Source organism: Myotis brandtii, unplaced genomic scaffold, assembly GCF_000412655.1.
Source record: "Myotis brandtii unplaced genomic scaffold, ASM41265v1 scaffold374, whole genome shotgun sequence".
NCBI lineage: Eukaryota > Metazoa > Chordata > Mammalia > Chiroptera > Vespertilionidae > Myotis > Myotis brandtii.
Genome location: NW_005364372.1, coordinates 5,495,249 through 5,514,588, shown reverse-complemented (window position 1 = coordinate 5,514,588; position 19,340 = coordinate 5,495,249). Strand labels below are relative to the sequence as shown.

The 19,340-nt window shown below is 38.1% G+C and overlaps 1 protein-coding gene across 3 annotated transcripts in view; it reads left to right on the top strand.

The window, feature by feature from the left end:
• Positions 1 to 15,067: 15,067 nt before the first annotated feature.
• The window catches only part of BZW2 (basic leucine zipper and W2 domains 2), a 35,049-nt gene continuing 30,776 nt past the window's right edge, over positions 15,068 to 19,340 (top strand). For all 3 annotated transcript variants that reach the window (XR_001363305.1, XR_001363306.1, XM_005872316.2), the window contains exon 1: positions 15,068 to 15,165. Coding sequence is in view for 1 of the 3 variants with exons in the window: in XM_005872316.2 (XP_005872378.1) it covers positions 15,108 to 15,165 (58 nt within the window). In the remaining 2 variants the exon portion in view is untranslated. The remainder of the gene's footprint in view (positions 15,166 to 19,340) is intronic.

Sequence of the window (19,340 nt, the reverse complement as noted above, 5' to 3'; positions counted from 1 at the left end):
TAGGCTGGGAGCGAGGGGTGGGCTGGGGAGGGAGAAGGTGGCTATCTTTGGGCAAGCCTCCCCCTCGCCGCTACCACACACACACACACACACACACACACACGCACGCCACTTGTCATCTCCTCTGGCCTCCGTGGAAGCTGCAGAAGAAAACCGGGTCTGGTTCGCCCTGCGGTGCCTGCGAAGGATGTTTGGAAGCAATTTGCACGGCACTAATGCTCCTTGGAGGAGGGAGGGCCTGGCGGGAGGGGAGGGAGGGCCTCGGCGCTCTGCTGGAGTTCCCAGTCTCTTTGTAACTCTGATCTTGAGATTTATGGAATTAGGGAGGGGAAAGGAAGAGGACGGATATTAAACTGGTGCTGCTGCCTGTGCATAGCTGTAGATGAACCTCTTGATCCCGTCCTCCACTGTAATATGTACCCTGGGGCTTCGAGCATAGGGTAGCTAGGGGGGTAGATACAAGTGTGGACCTTCTGGCAGCTCAGGAGATAGACCTGCTGGCTAGTATGAAGCCAGTCATCCCTCCAAGGCGCGCATCCATAACATTTACAGCATCAATACAGGCTTTAGAAATTAGTGTGTATGTTAAGCCGTTGTTTCTCTACAGCCTGGTGTTGGTGTTTCTCTCAAGACCCATCTGCTGCAAAGAGAAATATTTGAATAATGATCTGAATGGCTTTTGTTATCCATCCCACCATTCTTTCTCCCCACAGTGCTGTGTATGAAGTGAAATGCATTTTCCCCAGGCCTTACGCCTTTTTTTTTTTTTTTTTGAAGCATTCACCAACACTGGAAGATGTTTATCATTATTTCCTGCCTTTCACAAAAATATTTCTTAAACCCCAGCTATTTTCTTTGCAAAGCCTTCTTCATTTTACAGGCTGGGGCAAATCTGAGCCAGAACATCTCACATGAAAATGGTTTGCAATTATTCATCTCAATCTATAACAAAGAAACTTTTGTTTGATGATGCTTTAATAATGATGTGACTGTTCAAACAATGTGTAGTAAGACTTTTGAGAGTGACCACTATTTTGTAACACTTAGGATGCTGTTGCTGTCACAGTCTCAATTGATTTTAACCATAGTATTATACAGAGGAAACCCACCTAAAAAAAAATGTTTGCAGAGTGAACTTCTCCTAACCCGTGACTTGACATCTTACAGCAAATGCATGGCCAGAATTGGGTGCTTCATTGCCAGTATTTCCATCTCTTCTGCCAGATCTGGGACATGGTTACTTGAAGGTCACACCTGTTTGTCTCACTGAGGTTGTCAGTTCTTAGAGGGTAGCAACTTATTATTCTTTCTTGGTGCCCTGTGGCATCTAGTTTGTATTTAGTAGTCCTCTGTGCATACACGACTTCAGTAAATATAGAGTCAGTAGCATTTAAAGACAAAAACTAACCTCTACGTAGAAATGCAGATAAATAATGTTAAGTTTCAATTTCTAGAAACAGATATGTAATGGATAGTGCTCATCAGATGGATTACATTAGTCGTTTTGTACAATGTAAATTTTTAATGTAGGAATAAGATTAGCTAATGAGCACACCTGAAACTAGATCGAGGAACTTTTATTATTCCAAGACTATACTCATATCAAGGAAATTTTGTTGATAATAAAATAGCTGCTACTTATTGAGTATTTAGTCTATGCCAGGTATTGTACCAGATGCTTTGTGTAGGATTCTTTTAATTATTGTTATAGTGACCTAGGAATTAGCCAGTTTTATCTCTATTTCTGCAAATAAGAGGACAGAAAATAAAAGAAATTAGTTTGTCCACGCCCCACAGTTAGGAAGAGTCAGAGCTAGAATGGAACCTCTATCTTGTCTCTAAAACCTTTTCTCTTTTTCCAATTTTCTGCCTATGTGGTTGACAGTAAGGAAGAAATTATATATTCTTTTAACTAGCCAATAGATAATCATGTGGTTCAACCTACCAAAGAGACAAGTCTCTCTCCTACCTCTCCCAATCCTTTTTCCATGCCCTACAACCAGTGGTATCTATTTCTTCCATATCCTTCCTATGATATTTTGCGTTTTATAGCTTTTTTTTCTTTCCAGAAATGGGATCATACTAACACTGTTCTACACTATGTAATAGAATTTTTATGATGCTTTGGTCTTGCTTATGTTTCTTTTTTCACTTTTTAAAAATAATGATTTCTAAAATTTCTGAAATGTCCCCTCATCTCTTTTCTACAACTGTCACTCTGGACCGCTCCTGGCTTATTGCAATTGATTCCTGAATAGCCTGCTTCTCTCTCACCTCTCCCCATCCAGCTAATTCAAGGCACCACCAGTTCAATAAACTTTGGGCACCCATCCACCTAAGGGTGAGACATACTCTGTAAAGATAGAACTAGTTCAGTTAAAATGTGTTGATGGCTTTTCTCTGGACACAGAATATAGGTTCAGTTCTGGCCTGGAAGGCTCCAACTTCTGGTCCCAGCAGGCATTTCCAGTCAGCCAGCCCCACCCACACACGCTGCTGGAAGGTCACCACACTGCTGGTTCCCTAACATGCCAGTAATTTCCACTCATTCGTTCCTGCTTTTTCTCTTCCTGGAATGCTTCCCTTCTCTCTTCATGGAGTCTTTCCTCTCCAGATCTAAGGAATTGTTCAGTTTCTAAATACTACTTACATGTAACCTCTTCTCCCCCCTTACCCAGTGATGGGGGTACAGAACACATTTATCCATGTCTCTCAGCTAGGGGCATAAGGAAGATCTTCAGACAGGAATTGATGCTACAGTTCTTGACATCTTCTACAACTCTGTTCTATCTTATGACCCCTGGTCATCGTCTTTCCCCCCTTCCCCTCCTCCCCCACAAGTAACATCATTGCTTTTTCATTTGGATCCCCATGAGTATACCTACAGCAGGCACCTTTTTCATGACATACTATTATAACTATATTAATCTGTTGAATCCCCTCTCCTTCTAGACTATAAATTCACTAGAACTAATTTACCTTTGTTTATCAAGAATGTAACCCATTGTCTTGCATCTACTGTATGCTCAGTAAATGCTGAGTTGAATTCAGTTTGATCGCGGTTATTTTAGATGGATTTGTTTCCCTATTTGACTAATTCTTAACAGGCACAGTGAAGTGATTGGCACAATCACACAATCATAACCAAGGGCAGAAGTTCTTTAAATGTTTTCAGTCTCAAGCTGTTTGACATTCTGATGAATGCCATCAACCAAGAAAAAAAATTTTCATATGCATATGTTACAAATTGTACATACCATTCCTGGATTCCCCCCTACAGCCCCTGACCTTCAGCTCTCTGCTATAAGAGAATGCTGTTTCCTTTTTCTTGAAGGGGAGTAGCTCCCTCATTTTTGAGTATTACATCTTTTGAAATAATGTTTTTCCTTGACATTTGACTTTCTTAGATTTGGGTATATTTCTTGAGTGATTGGATATTTGATGATATTAAAGAACTTTACTTTCTTTTAGGTGTGAAAATAATATCATGGTTATATTTTTAAAAGATTCCCTATCTCTTAAAATATGTACTGAATTATTTAAGGAGAGAATGATATGACATCTGAGATTTGCTTCAATATAATTCTGTGACAGTGGGGGACAGGGACTGAATAAGAGTATACTAGCAAATGAGACACCATTGACTGTGATGGAAGCTGGGCAATGAATACATTGACTTCATTCTATTGCTCTCTCTACTTTTGGATATGGCTGAAATTTTCCATAATGAAGTTTTTAAAGTAAAATTTGGAAGTATTACAGCCTCTGAAAAATTGTTGTGGTTTTTTAACAAAGCATAAGAAAGTAATTTGAATGCAAATGCTCTTTATACTTGGAGTTTAGCTTATGCAATTATTCATTTAAATGTGAAAACAGTTACACCTAAATCTACCAGAGACTATCTGTGAACAATGCATTTCTATAAACTGTTCACATTACATTTTAACCTCTCCACAAAACAAAAGTAAAAATGTGAAAACAGTTACACCTAAATCTACCAGAGACTTATCTTGTGAACAATGCCTTTCTATAAACTGTTCACATTACATTTTAACTTCTCCACAAAACAAAAGTAGGTGGCATTACTCAGTGCTTGGTCACAGGCAGATAAATATCTTACTGGCAGCTAATCTTTTTTGGAAACTGACAAAGTATTCAGACAAGTCTGAACAAGGGTTGTAACTATATTTCGTTTAACTGAGAAAAATCAAGATGAGAATGAAGTGGAGATACTGATTTTCTTCTGTGTCTCATAAACCAAGTCAGAAGGCATTTCTAAAAAAAAACAAAGGGTGCACCACCATGGTTATGAGCAATATCAGCATTGTTAGGATAAGTATATTAATATAGGAAAACCAGGGCCAGATTCACAGCAGAGTGTGCCCGTTAGATTCTGACTCAGGGCTTGCTTGACTCAATGCTTACTTTGTCACCCACTTTCTGGATTTTTACAGCTTCATAGCCTACACTTCTTGATATTTAAGTTTCTTTTATTAGGTCTCAAACTTATTGAATGTCAATGTTTCCAAATGCCAACATGTAAAATTGGTGTATCATTTATAACATGCCTTCCTAGGCTTTGTTTCAACGGTTTTTAAAGACTATTTAATTCAGCTTCAAAGTCAAGTCTTCATGGTGTCTAAGGGCAATGTAGCCAATCCAGCATCACTGCCAGGTAAGGTTGAAGCGCACATTAGTATGAATCCAGTTTAGACTCATGTTTATATTAGACTAGAGGCCCGATGCACGAAATTCGTGCAAGGGGCTCGGCCCTCGCAGCCCGGCTTTGTACGAAAGGTCGTCTGGCTGTTCGGTCTAATTAGCATATTAGCTCTTTATTATATAGGATATGTCACTGTGGGATTTAAAACCCTAGGTGGGTGCCCCTTGTCTCTGAGTATAATAAAACTGTTCCGATAATTAAAAATAGGAAGCTATGTCTGCAACAGGAGGGAAAAGGTAGCGTTCACCTTCCCAATGAATACATTTATCCTAGAAAATGGGAGCTTGGTTATCTATGGTGGGATTATGTTAGAGTCCGCAGACAAAGCAGCCCTGAAACCTACATTCATCCGCCTCTGAGTAAAACCTCTCCCTGGTGTGTTGATTGGTAGAGTAAAGCAGTCCCATTAAGTAGCCTCTTCTGACCAAGTGGGAAATGGTTATGGATGGTCCCTGGGAGACAGTCAAGCACCCCAGGGAACTGGGAAAATCAAGGCTCCAACCTCCAGGGTGAGGTTTATTTTCCAAGGCAATCTCTCTTGCTTTCAGTTTCCTCATCTATAAAACAGGGGTGTTAACCAAATTTGCAGGGTGACTTTGAGAATCCTTGAGGATGCCCTGTGGACTGTAAATGTTATATAAAAAGGAATTGTTATTTTTAGGGCCAATTCTATTTTTGCAGTTGGAAAATATATGAATAACATAATTATGGGCCTAGCTGATAAATCAATTCAGAGTTCAATTGAATAGACATTAGTATTTGCCACGAGACTGACTATCTTGCTACACTTTGGAAGATAAAATTTATCTTTAAAAGTAAAGAGACTCTCATGAACACATAATTCTAGTAATTATGTCTTAGGAGTGACATTATTTTTTACATGAATAAGAAACTTATGCCTCTGTTATATTCAGTGAGTCAGAAAGGATTTCACTGGTCTTTGTCCTCTAGAGCAGCGGTTCTCAACCTGTGCGTCGCGACCCCTTTGGCGGTCGAACGACCCTTTCACAGGGGTCGCCTAAGACCATCCTGCATATCAGATATTTACATTACGATTCATAACAGTAGCAACATTACAGTTATGAAGTAGCAACGAAAATAATTTTATGGTTGGGTCACAACATGAGGAACTGTATTTAAAGGGCCAGAAGGTTGAGAACCACTGCTCTAGAGGCTTAGACTATCCTCCGGGAGACAGGCCAGCCCTGAAACCATAGGGACTAAGGTAATCATCCTACAGCTCTGCCTGGTTAGGTCAGCCCAGAGCGTAGGCACCTTTAAGGACTTCCCTTGGCATGTTTAAGTGGCTGTCTGGCTCCTGCCAATCTTTCAGCTCTAATTTCAACAATGTTGCTACTCTTCTACCCACCCACCCTGCTTCTTGCTCCTGGAATGCCCTCCTCCACCCATTTCTGCATATCAAATTTTACTCAAATCCTTCTCTGCTCCAATGGCCCCTCCTCCACAGAGCCTTCTCCAGTCCCCAAAGCACTGCAGACACAAGGGTGGAGAGCTCAGTGAAGGGCTGATTCCTGGAGAAAGTGAAATTTTGAAGGGAATCTTGGAAGGATTGGTGAATTAGGACAGGCAAGCCAGAAAATGGAGAGCATTAAAGGGAGAACAGTAATACTTTAAACAATAAAGAATTTTTTAAAAAATTATAATAATAATAAAATAAAGGGAGAACACCCCCCCCAAGAAAATTATAAAATACATATTTTAAAAGTAAATATTGGCTGTAGTTTTATGGCCAACGATATTGGAACTAGAGATGATTTCATTCAAAGGTATGCTTTCCTCAATATGTCCACTTTAAAAATCATAAACGTGATAGAGTGTATTTTAAAGAACACTGTGATGTTCTTGTTCTCAAATAATGTATAAAATGTGACATTACAAGGCTAAATTGGAGATTACAAACCAGTATCTTCAGAATTGGTGGAAGTAGGAAAGTTGGTAATGGACATAAAAAGAAACAATGGAAGAGAAAAACATAAACTTACTAGAATATTTTGTACAAAATGATTTGAAATTATCCAAAAATAGCTGGTATATAAATAGCCAAAACAGCTAGAAAAGAAAATGGGGAGGAAATTCTTTGTGATGTTTATTTTGCAAGTGAAATGTCTGAGTAAATATTCAGACGTGGAACCTGATCTACTACATCTTAAAGGAATTTCTGGACTCATTATTCTCTTAATTTGATTTTTATCCAATTGGACTTCCTTTTTTTTTTTCCTTCTACTTTTGTGGTAAATGTAATAAAGACATTGCTGAAGCAGTTAAAGCTGAGAGATACAACTCAGGGATTTAATAATCGGATTAACACGAATCATTTTAACACAGGATTGTGGTTGTCATTAAGAGTTTCCACAGCATTTTTTCTTTGTACCTTTTAGAGGGAAAAACACATGATGATTTCGAAGAATTTCTAGCTTTTTAAAATATAAAATCTACCAAGATTAGCAGAGTCTACACAACAATACTTTCATTGTGAGCTCACTCCAATGTCTATATTGAGGCCAAGGGTCTCTTTAACAAGTATCTTTTGGGCAGTGAAATGCCAACTGGGATGATTTTGCCTGTTCTAAGTTTGGCATGTGTTAAGTGAAGAGGGCCAAGAAATGTTCTGATAGTCATATTTGTTAACTATCTAACTTTGAAAATAAAGGTTTAGGTAACTCACTGAATGAACCATTCTTTTGGCAAATGCCAAGGAGACAGTGCTCCCATTATTTCTTGATTTTTAATATCAGGTGTATCTTTTTTTTAGTTTGTGTCAAAAAAGAAAGGAAACATGTAATGGTTCCATATAAGGAAGAATAATACACCTATACTAATATTAGTGACTAATCCTTTGGCTCTCTTTAATTCTCTTACGGAAATAATATTTCAGTAGGAAAACAATAATTACTTAGGTCTGTGAAAGATGTAAAATGATGTCTTTTCATATGTCAACTTATTTTTAGGTTGGATGAAGACTTAAACAACAATTGTTAAGTGTACTGTTATTTTGGAGGACTTCTAACTAAATCTCAAGAAAACCACTGGGCGGAGGTGGTAACAATAAGGAATACTTACTCTCTGCACTGTGGAGACTGTATCATGAGCCACTATGGGCTCTGCAGTTTTATGATATTCTCTCGCCCTCTTCTTTTTGTATATTCACACAAAGGACTCTAATACTTTCCAAACTAACCTCGATGGCTTCCTGGATTTGTGATTATTTCTAAGGGGGGAAAGAAACCTGACATATGTTTTTCTCAGTATGCATGGTAATAGAATGAGGTTATTATAAACAGGAAGGAGAACCCCGAGGTGATGGTGCAGAGGAAGCTGCTGGCTAAAGGAAAGGGATGCAGCGTTGGTGCTCAGGAGTGTGAAGATGGTGTTTTTGTTCAAGCGGGGCTGCCGGAGGAAGCAGTGTGATAACTGGCTCCTGTAGTACTAGAAACCGCGGTGCCACAAATTTCCTACTATTTACGTGTCCCTAAGGGGCAGGATTTTTGTTCTGTACTCTCATTAAAGACTTCTTTTTTCTTAACAGTCATGTAGAAAAAATAACGCTGACCCAGTTTATCCAGGTGCTGGATAGACTTTAAAATTAATATTTGTGCTTTAGAGTTACTAAAACCGTAAACTCTAGGGGCTAATGAAAAAGCTGCCTTGGAGAATCATCTAAACAATTACCCAAGACACTGCAGCAACATCGGGTGGCTTTGGGGGAAGTGCACTGGGTGTAGGCTGCGGTGGTCAGAATCTGGCCCTGACTCTCCCAGGCACCTGAGCCCCTGAGGGGGAGGGGGGCTTTCTTGGCTTTGATCTCTGCTGTGTCACCCATGTTGGAATGCAATGCCTGGCCTCAAGCTAGTGGCTGCCTGGCCTCAAGCTAGTGGCGTGACCTCTCAGAGCCTGATTGGAGTGTGGGATGAGGGTCAGGGTTTAGGTCCATGGTTTTTAGTCATGGAAAACATAAACAACTGCACCTCAAGGCATCATGTGATGTACTTTAACATGCTGGAGACGACTGATGCTTGTTAACTCACTGCCAGATTTTTTGTGCAATGCTTGGATCAAACCTCTACCTGCTAGAAAGTGAGCACCATGCACCTTGTCTGATTGGTCCCTGCTGCATCCCTGTTGACTAGTACCAGATGTAGGCTTGGTAAATGAATACAAATGACTAAGTCTCTATATGTTTGAATTTATTTCCAAAAGTATACATGAGAGAGTTTGTAGTGCTTTGCTGTTTGGGGTTTTTTTTGTTTGTTTTGTTTTGTGTTTTTTTCTCTTTTAATTTAAGTTTGTGCTGTCCACTCCTATAAAATTGTGTCAAGGAGTACAGCCCCCTACTAGCAGTGTGCTGGGTGCCATTGAGTCCTAGGCTGGGGTGTTGTATTTCTATCCAATTCACGTTCTCCTCCTTGTGAAAGAGGCTTGTGTAAGTCACTTTTTGGTGTGTACAACCCTTCAAATAAAACTTAGACAGGCTTCAGCAGGTCTCCTCCTGGGAAGATGGGAAGAGAGGCTTGGTTCAGAGGACTTGTAAGTGAGGAGATGTTTGGACGCCTGCCTACCACTACCTTTGAGCATCCCGAAGGCCCATTGCCATGTTTTATAGTTGCTCCAAAGCAAATTATCTCACCAGACTAGGGTGTTATCCCCCCCCCCCCCCCCCAATGTTCTGTTTTCCTCTCCTGCTTGACTAAAATGCTAAGAAGAGAGGGACACACTTCCATCATCCTTAACATAATAACTTATCTCCTAATTTCCCATTTGAACGAGTAGTCATGGACACCCCCATCAGTTTTGTGTCTGACACAAAATTAGCCTTAATAAACTGACTTTCGTAAAGATTATTTTTTAGTACTGTTTTAGGTTCACAGCAAAATTAAGAGGAAGATACAGAGATTTCCCGTATATCCTCTGGCCCCATGTAAACATAACTTTCCCCATTATCAACATCCCCTACTAGAGTATTTATAGTAAGTGTCTATTGATGAATTTATGGACTGCTTGATAGCACGTGGTTGGCACATAGTGGGTGGCTAATATATGTATTCAACTCATTTTCTGTACATATACTCGAGTACCTGTTGTCATTTATGCATAACCATGTTCTTAAAGGAAACGTAAGACAGTGTTAAAGGGTTAAACATATTATTACTTCCATGGAGTAGGACTCACTCCATGAACATGAGATTAGGAGTGGAAGGTTGGGAGGTGGACTTTATTTTTTACTTCATACTCTTTCGTATTCTGTTAGTTTTTTTATTTGTTTGTGTTGTTGGTTTTTTTGCCAACAGCCTATTAGTACTTATAGTTTAAATGAGCCAATTAAAATAAAATAATATAGAGAGACTATCTTGTTTTTTATAAGCTTAAGACTATAATATGATTAATAAATTTCAAGGACATTTCCCTCTTCAAAAAAGGTTTCTTGTTTTCCTAAAGTGATGCATTGGAACATAGGACTTTTAAAATAAACATGCTGGTGTTCAGTTTCCTCTTTTTCTACCCCCCTCTTTAAATCCCAGATTGTTGCCTCTTCCACGCTCCATCTAAATATCAGAGTATCTAAAATCACACGGAAGTACATAAATCAGTATCAAAGACTGTGGGAAGTACTTTTTTGTATTCTAAATATACTTTTGATTTTAGCTGTGACAAGCTCCTCAGTGATAAATCTGTGTTCTTTAACATTGACGTCAGTGTTTGGCAAACAGAAACAAGTCATTCAAGGAAATATCTGCCTGCTTACTACTCTGGTATGTTCAGAGCAGTGCATGCAGTTTTTAACTCTTGAGAGCAAGCACCATCTTTGGTTTTGCTCAACGTTGTTTCCTCTTTAGTGCAGGGTTTTCCAACCTTGGAACTATCGAAATTTTGGAATAGATAACCCTTCGTTGTTGGGGGCTGTCTGCACATTGTGTTCAGTAATACTGACTCCACACCGAGTTTCACTTTGAAGTTTGGTCCTTCTTTTCTTTTGCTGCTATAGCCATGTGATTTTGAAATTGGGGCAAAATAAATGCTCCTCAGGGCTACTTTATTTGAAAAATATTAATTAAAAATTCCTACTTTTGGATATATTTTTATCTTTTTTTTTAAATCAAATTTATGAGTTTTGGGCAATAAGGAATATTTCAGAACTGGGTTGCCTAACATGATAGCCACTAGCCACATAGGCAATTTCCATTTTAATTTTACTGAACAAAAATTAAATAAAATGAGACATTCAGTTTTTCAGCCACCCTAAGTCACATTTCAAGAGCTCCATAGCCACATGTCTAGTAGCTACAAGGAGACAGTGCATCAGAACATTTCCACCATCTCAGACAGTTCTGCTAGTTACAGTGGCTCTAGAATGGGGTTGGCAAACCATGACCTAGGACTCACTCTAACCCCCCCTGCCCCACTTGCTTTGTAAATAAAATTTTCTTGAAATACAGCCAAATGTCTCCATGTTGTCTATGGTTGTTTTTAGACTGTAACAACAGAATTGAGTAGTTGGAATAGAGACCATATGACTCACAGAGCCTGAAATATTTTCTTTCTAGCCCTTTGTAGAAAAAGATTGTGACCGCCCTGTAGAGTATACCTGTTCATAAAGTTGAGGTTGTTTGTGTAACGTAGTTGTTATGTGTGAGCATATGTTAGTAGTGTAACAGGTTATCTGAGCCAAGTTATCAAAATTCAAAGATGAGTGGGGTCAGAAGAACATCGAGAATAGAGTTATCAGGCCAAACCTCTGAATTACTAGCTGAGAACAGTTGTACCTTTGTAGGGGCAACTAGAATGCATGTCCCTCTGGGAGATCAGATTCTTTCCAAAAATGAGAGAATTAAAGACTATCAGGCAAGACAACATGCAAACAGGCAATCTACTCAGGGTGGGCTGTACAACGGGCAGAATTAGTCCACAGTTGCCACGAGGCCCATCTGTGCTTCTGGCCCATTGTCACTCCTGGGCCACAGCCTGGCTGGGAGTATGTGGTGGAATCTACAAAGGAATGAGGACAGTTAGAAAATTCAGAGTGAAATAGGGGGACATTTATCTGTTAGACCTAAAAACCTTTCAGTTAAGTCTTTCAATTTGGACTTAAATAGGAATTTATTCAAAAATGTTTATTTCATTAATAAAGTAACTACTTTCCAATTTTTGATTGATTGGCTCATTTAGTATTTTTATGGTCTTTTATCTTGTGGAATAGCTAAGGAATTTAGTCTCTTAGATAACAAGTAAAATACTTAAATTTGTTTTTAGCATTTTACATATAATTTTTTTAAATAATGTTTTATACCATGGAGTTTTTCCATTTTGATGGAACATGAGCTTACTTTGTCTGTGTGTCTTGGGCTGATAGTTTTTTTAATGGAGGCCAAATCATGATGTATAAGTTATACCCCAAACAAATTTGTCTTTGAAGACTCTGTTAAATGCTGATTTTTTAAAATGTATTTTTAGTTAGTTGATTTTAAGTTGTAAATTATAATGCAATCTAATGAAAGTAAGTTTTTGACATTGGCCTGATAGAACTGGCTTTGCGGCTCTTTCTTTGTTACTTTCCCAGGTTAAAGCTAGCAGTTTCTTAGTCAAGTGCCCTTGCTTCTGTGGCCAGGGCTTCGGTGAGTGCCTTATAAAGGCTGACCTTCACTAGAGCAGATTATAATGTGGCAGGGAGAGCTAAATTTAGAGGGAAAGCAAGCCTCTGCTCCAAATAGTAACAGCTAAACGATAGAGACTTCTGGTGAACAGAATATCTTCATTTAGTCTTTCAATACCAGTAGGTCAGTCTCTGTGTTTGTTTGTTTTAGTTTTTGGTGTGTACATCAAAATCTTCCCATCTTTTTTATGTTTACAAGTTACTGTGTTATTTTCCACATAAAGTATATTGAGGGTGCAATGCCATATAATTAGGCTATGAAGAAACAAAGGTTTGTGTTTAGAATCTAACAATTTTTAAAATGGAGTAATTCCCTCAGATGTAGGCTGTGTGTAGGGGTAATTCTCCATTGTCAGCAAAATAGAAACAAAGTACAAAGGTAGAGTTAATTGGGGGATCCCAGTTGTTTATATTCTGGATCCTAAAATACAACTTTTAGAGAGGGCTCATACTTTTAAAATATTTTTTATTCCAAAATATAAACATCCTTGGCAAAGTGTAACTCCTTCCTTGCAGGTTTACCTACTTGAGGAGTTTCAGGCTAGTTGTTCTTTATTTTTCCTATTTTTGTTTTTGCATCTCTGGTGTGAGACCCCAGCTCTGTAACAGGTATTTTTGTTTACTAACACAAGAAAACATTTTATATAAAAATGTGTTGTTTAAGGGGAGGTGTGGATACAAGGAGAATACATGCACACACACACATGTCTGGGTACACACATGTGTTTATATGTATTACTTGTTCCTCGATGAAGTGCTTGCTGATACAGAGTAAATCCATTGAAAATGCCAAGAGGGAAATTTCTGAATGAAAGAGTTTAGCAGTGAGTATAAATAATGCATTAGAAGCTCCATTTCCAACATCTATCAAATGAAATGAGATTTCATCAATTACATTTATAACTATTTAAAGCGTAGCGGCTGCCACATCCACATACAGCAATCAGTCACTTTCTCGGCCCTTTCTGGGACTGTACTACTGTTTTCCCATCCAATCTCATTGCATTGTAAATGTTGAGATTTTATCTCCAGAGTCTCTGCTTTTTTGAGGGTATGGAATCTGCCTTAGTCACCTTTATTTTGCAAAGCAAGGTGGATTAAGTTCACTTTATAGGATTGATAAAAGTCATCTTTATTTAAGCCATATTACTGTTTTCGTTTGTTACCTTATTTTAAATTAGTTTCATTTTTTAAAGTTATGATTAAAGTTTTCAATGATAAACAGATTGCTTTCTATGTGAAAATAGAAATTTCTCTTCTTTAGTGGGTTTGAAAAAAGTTTTGTAATAAATTGAATAATAATTTTTCCATGCTTAAGAATTTTTTTAAAACTTTGAGACATAAATAATTTACTTGAATAGTACAAATTTTCTTGATTGTTTATAATGGTGTAAGTATTGGAGAAAATCTGGACATTTTCAAGTCACAATTTTTAAACACTTTGAAAGATAATTAAATAATTTGCTTGATATCTTAATTGTTAGTTCTCATAATTTAGGTGATCTAGACATATTTTCAGATTGTAATATTTATGCCAGCAAACTTATTATTTTCTTGCTTTTTTCAAAGCTAATTTAGTACATTTTTTAGTTGTGTATTAAATCCAATAAGATAATATAGAATACCCAAATCTCTGCCCTGTGAGGTAAACAAATACAAGACTTTTAGCAGTTTTTGATATCTTTTTGATGTTTTGCTTGCATAGAAAAGTAGAATATATATATATCACCATTTTAACCAAAAAATTCTGTTTTACACTCTTATTCCACTTGTTTTTTTCCATTAGCAATGCCTTGGCACAGCTCATTTGACAATGTCAGTGTCACAGCTTGTGGGACATTATTTATTAAATCTTACTCTTTACTCAGGATTATTTTAGGTGCTAAAGACACACTATAGAGTAAACCTATGAAGTCCCTACCTGCACGGAGGTTACACCTCAAGGGAGAAATAGACCAGAGGCAAACAGACATGATAAAATGGTAGGGCCTGCTTAGCGCCATGGAGAGAAGGAAGCCTCACTGCACAGGATGCATTTGATTGGGGGTAGAGAGAAAACCAAGGGAATGACCGGGATAGCATCCTTCCCAGAAGAGAGGTGACCACGCTGGCACATTGGAAGAAGAAAGGGCAGTGTGGCTGGAGCACAGTGAGTGATGGGAAGAGAGGTAGATGTAGGAAACATAATCGGAAAGGTACCAGGGCTAATTCCTTCATTTGTAAAGCTTCATGAAATTCCATTTGATGGCTTATTATAACTTGTTTAACCAGCCTCATGAGCATTTAAGTTCCCATTTCTTTATGCATCCAACAATGCTCAACTGAATTCTTTCTATACACACACTCACAAAATATATTTACATATTTGTGTGGGTATAAATTCCCAGTACAGAAATTGCTGGAACACAAGTTGTGCACATGTAAATATTTATAGGTATTCAACAAATGCTGCCCAGTAGTATTGCATGGAGTTTCTCCCTTATGCCAAAGTTTATGCCTGAGGTTGTTTCCCTTATGTCTTTTGTCAACACTAGATATTATTAAACTAAAACTTTTGCTAATTCAGTAGTTAAAATTATCTCATTTTTTAAAAGTATATTCAATATGGGTGAGATTAAACATATGCTTATTAGTCCCATTATGCTTATTAGGACCATTTTTATGTGAACTGCTTAATTGAATTACATAATCTTTATTTTCTTTGTTTTCAGAAATTTTATGAATAAGCATCAGAAGCCAGTGCTAACAGGCCAGCGGTTCAAAACTCGGAAAAGGGGTAGGTTGTGTTATGTGTTTGTGTGTGTGGGGGGGGGGGGGGGGGGGCGGCATGTATATGTGTAGGTGTGCTTAAAGTTCCAATCAAAATATAAAAGTAGAGAAGATTTAGAATTGTATCCTTGTTTCCAGCTAACCTCACTAATACCCGTCTTTTGAACTCTGGATGGAGAATCTGAAGGTCTGAGATCCAGCCTCAGAATTGCCAGTCACTTAGGTGTTTGATTGTGGACAAGTCATCTAACTTGGCTGAGCTCTGTGTCGTTACCTACAAAATGAGGATAATTATATCTGGTCAGGTTGCCTCACTCTCAAGTGAAGATAATTAACTTTAGTGTTTTGACATCCTCATTTGTATTTGTTTTTTGCTTTCTTTGTTATTTTTTAAAAAGTATAAATAGCAAGGATGCTACAACTAAAAGAAAAGTAAGTTAGGGAAAGAGTTTTTACCTTTTCAGAATTTAGGAAGTTAAATTGAACTTACTGCCCTAAGTATCTGTAAAACTCGGGATATTTTCAAGGATCTTTTCTTGTGGGAAGAGTAGTTTGAGGATGACTGATGAAATTTTTACTTACGTGCCTCACTGCTCCTTTTTTATGTTATGGTCATCTTAACATGCTTTCTGTGTAAAGATTATTTTTAAGTGTTTATATTTAATCAGTTTTGCATATTTATGTAGAGATCCTCTTGGATTTAAGAATAATTGAGCCAATACTTGATAGAGAAACTTTTTAAAATATGAAACAAATGAAATTATTGGGTTGACTAACCCTGAGGAAAGTGACTGACAATATTTAAGGAAGTATCATGTACAAAGAGAAATGATGGCTGAATATCTTCCTGATTATGAAGCATCATGCCGTTTAGTGGTTATGAGGTGCTACACTGTTGAATTGATTACCCAGAATGTATGCCTTCGGCGTGTTCCATTGAGATGTTGAGGCAGCACCTGCTGCTGATGTCCCCTTGCAGTGCTGTGTCTGGGTTAGGATAAATCTAGTCATTTAGAAAGTAAAGAAGTCTCAGTACTATTGGTCAGTTGGATGAGAAGTGTTTCCAAGAGTCACTAGGTTGCTCTAAGGCTGAATTTAACTGTAAATGTTGCCCCCTGGAAAGCTTCACGCTCCCACTAAACAATGAAAATTTAAAAATGTTTAAAGTAACCAAATGGTTATTTTGTACAGTATTTCTGTTTGCACTCTTCTTCTTTCAATGTGTTTTGTGTTGTTTGTGTGTTTGTTTTTTAATCACTGGCTCATCCCCATAAACTGTCTAAGTAAAAGCATAGCCTGAGCCACTGCCCTCTACTGATTCCTCTAACAAAGTGATTTCCCCATTAAAATCTGGAAACTGGTACCAAGACAAGGCACTACAACCAACATGCATTCGTTGTCTTATTGTTTAAAGTAGTCTTGGGCGGATGGGACTATAAAAAATCATCATAGTTGATTTCAAAAGGGCTCCATAATTAAGGAACAATATAGTCCAGAAACCTAATTACAGGTAAGGTGTTCTTGGGCCTGGTAATGTGATAATATTTAATATATGCCCGACTGTGAGGTGCAGAAAGGTTTGCCACGTCCTGCCCACAGAGGAACCGTGTTAATCTCAGGCTGGATCTCCAGCTCTAGCAGCTTTATTAGTGACGCTGATTCACACACGGTAACAGCACCAAAGCCAAGAGCCGGCCCAAGAATGTGTTGCACAACAGCAGACATGATTCCACAAGCAAGCTGGTCTTGCAGTCTTTTAAACCGGAAAGGTCCTCCAATTCTGAGCTGGTTTGCCTCTGATTCATTCGGTGGGCGAGATCGTGCCTGAGCCTTATTGCTGCTGGAGCACTCAGAGCCCCGCAGTCTCTTGTATATCGTTGCTCAGTTGATCTGGATTTATAGGCTCAGGTCTGCCGGAGATTTAAGCAGCACTTGAGCCATTTCGTGCCAGACTGCTGACAGGAGAAAAATAGAGTCAACCTCATTTTATATTCTTTGTAGTAATAGTGAATTGCCTCCTGACGATTTATAGTGCTCTGGCTTTTCTTTTGCTATTATGACAGGGCCGACTTCAGATAAATGGTTGGCAGTTTTGTTAAGCTGAGGAAAAATCTACTGAGGCTGTTTCAAGGTCATTTTGATAGGCTGTCTTCTGAAAATCTGTCTTCCATTTGAAATTAGTTCCTGGCAAAGCTAATGCTCTTCCGTGTACAAGTTGGTACCCAAAAAAAATGGGTACCATTTTTTCTTATTACTGAACATCAAAATTCAACATTATGGCAGGACGCATCATATAGAGCTCCTTTCAGACTGTCTTTTCCTTTATGAAATATGCATAACTAATTCTCTCCAAAGAAGTTATGTTTTCCATTGTGGTTTGTGGGAATCTAAAAAGATGAAAATTTCTCCTCTGAACCACTGTTCTGCTTAGCTAAATGAAATATTTAATGACTGAAATGACCTCCCTGAAAATTTTGTAGAGAAATTGGATTAAAATGAATGAAAATAGGAGAAGAAATAAATGACCCAATTGCAGGCATCCGGAGTGACCACAATCTGAGGTTTCTCCCTGAGACTTTACACCTGTGCTAGTGGTTTTACATTACTCAGCTTTACAATAAGTAGTGGGAGCAACTAATCAAGTAAAGCTTTAACTGTGCAAATATATATGTGTGTGTATGGTTAGAAAATTCATGACAGTTACTCACTTACTATATACCTCAGTGACTTTCAGAGAGGAATGTAGGTTATGTTGTTTATCACTTAATTATCAACAGGTTGAAAAAATGCTATATTAACCAGTTACCATAATTCCCAGAGAAAGCAATGCATCTAGATAACTTACAGGCATATTTGAGTGTCAGAAATAGGCTCGTTTCTCCATGTCAGCTTAAGGGTTATTCTGATTAACTCCTCCGTGTCTCACTTGTGATTCACCAACATAGTATAAATTTGAGGCCCTAATTATATGTTCCCGCTTGGAGGGAGATTTGACCTGCCAAATGGAAACTCAAGGAAGCAATGGCATATTTTTGTTAGGATTTGTTAGCCTGTCCTCAAATTAAATATGTAATATACTATTATCTCAGATGGAAAAGAACCTTTTGGTAAAATGTCTTATTTCCTCAAACTTCCATCCATGTTCTTGCCATGCTCCTGTACAAGAAGTTTGTATTCCTCTGCATGGACACTTATCTTAGCAGGTGGGAATTTGTTTTCCAGTCTACAAAAGAATTATTAATCCCATCATGCCTCATGACTTTTCAAGATTCCCAAGCTGTAAGTGATCATTTTGACCTAATTACTTGCTGTTGAGAATCTCTGGCCATGCTATGCTATCTTCCTCCTCTTGCTTCTCCTCTTCCTTGGCAAATCTTTTGGAAAATATAACTGGAGGGTGAAAGCTTCTTACAAAAAGCTTTTCAGTTGTCTCTTAGATTCAAAACAAAGTCCTCAGCATGAATTCGTAGCATCTTCTGGGTTTTACCTTATTAACCAACTTATATTTTCCAATGCCTTGAATTTATAATTTTTGATCATCAAAGTCTTATTCTGCCACCTGAGTCAACATCCTAGCAGGTTGGGGTGTCATTGTAGGGATGGCCTCAATTGATTTTGGAAGCTGGTCATAAGACTTCATAAACAGCCCGTGGTCTTTGGGCTTCTTTCTTTCTTGTGATCTTTACTGCTCATGTTCTCATATTTCAGGAAAAGAGACCTTTTCTCCATGAGGAGAGGAAAATTACCCTTTAGCTGGACCCTGAGTAAGGGATGCAGTTTTTTTCCTTGCCCATGAATTCCTCCTACTCAGAGTCAGTTAGTAATCCACCCACTACTCCAGCTCCTCATAATCTGCCTCTAGAGTTCCCATTCTCTTCCTTCCCGTTTAAAAAATTATATTTTTTTCTGTAGTCAATATTTGCATGTTCTTAGTTGCATAATGTTTTGCTTATACCATCAAAAGGACCTTTATTTCTTGTTCATGAGGAATATTATTCGAGTTCATTTACATCTGACTATGATATCTTACACTGCTTGAAGCTGACTGGTACTGGGAATGCCATTCTTCTCTGGTTCTGAGTCTGTGGTGTTAACCCCTTATGAAACCAGTAAAATCTCTTAATACAAACCACTAGGAATTCTAACATTATTATATTGAAGGAATTTTACATTATGTTCTTG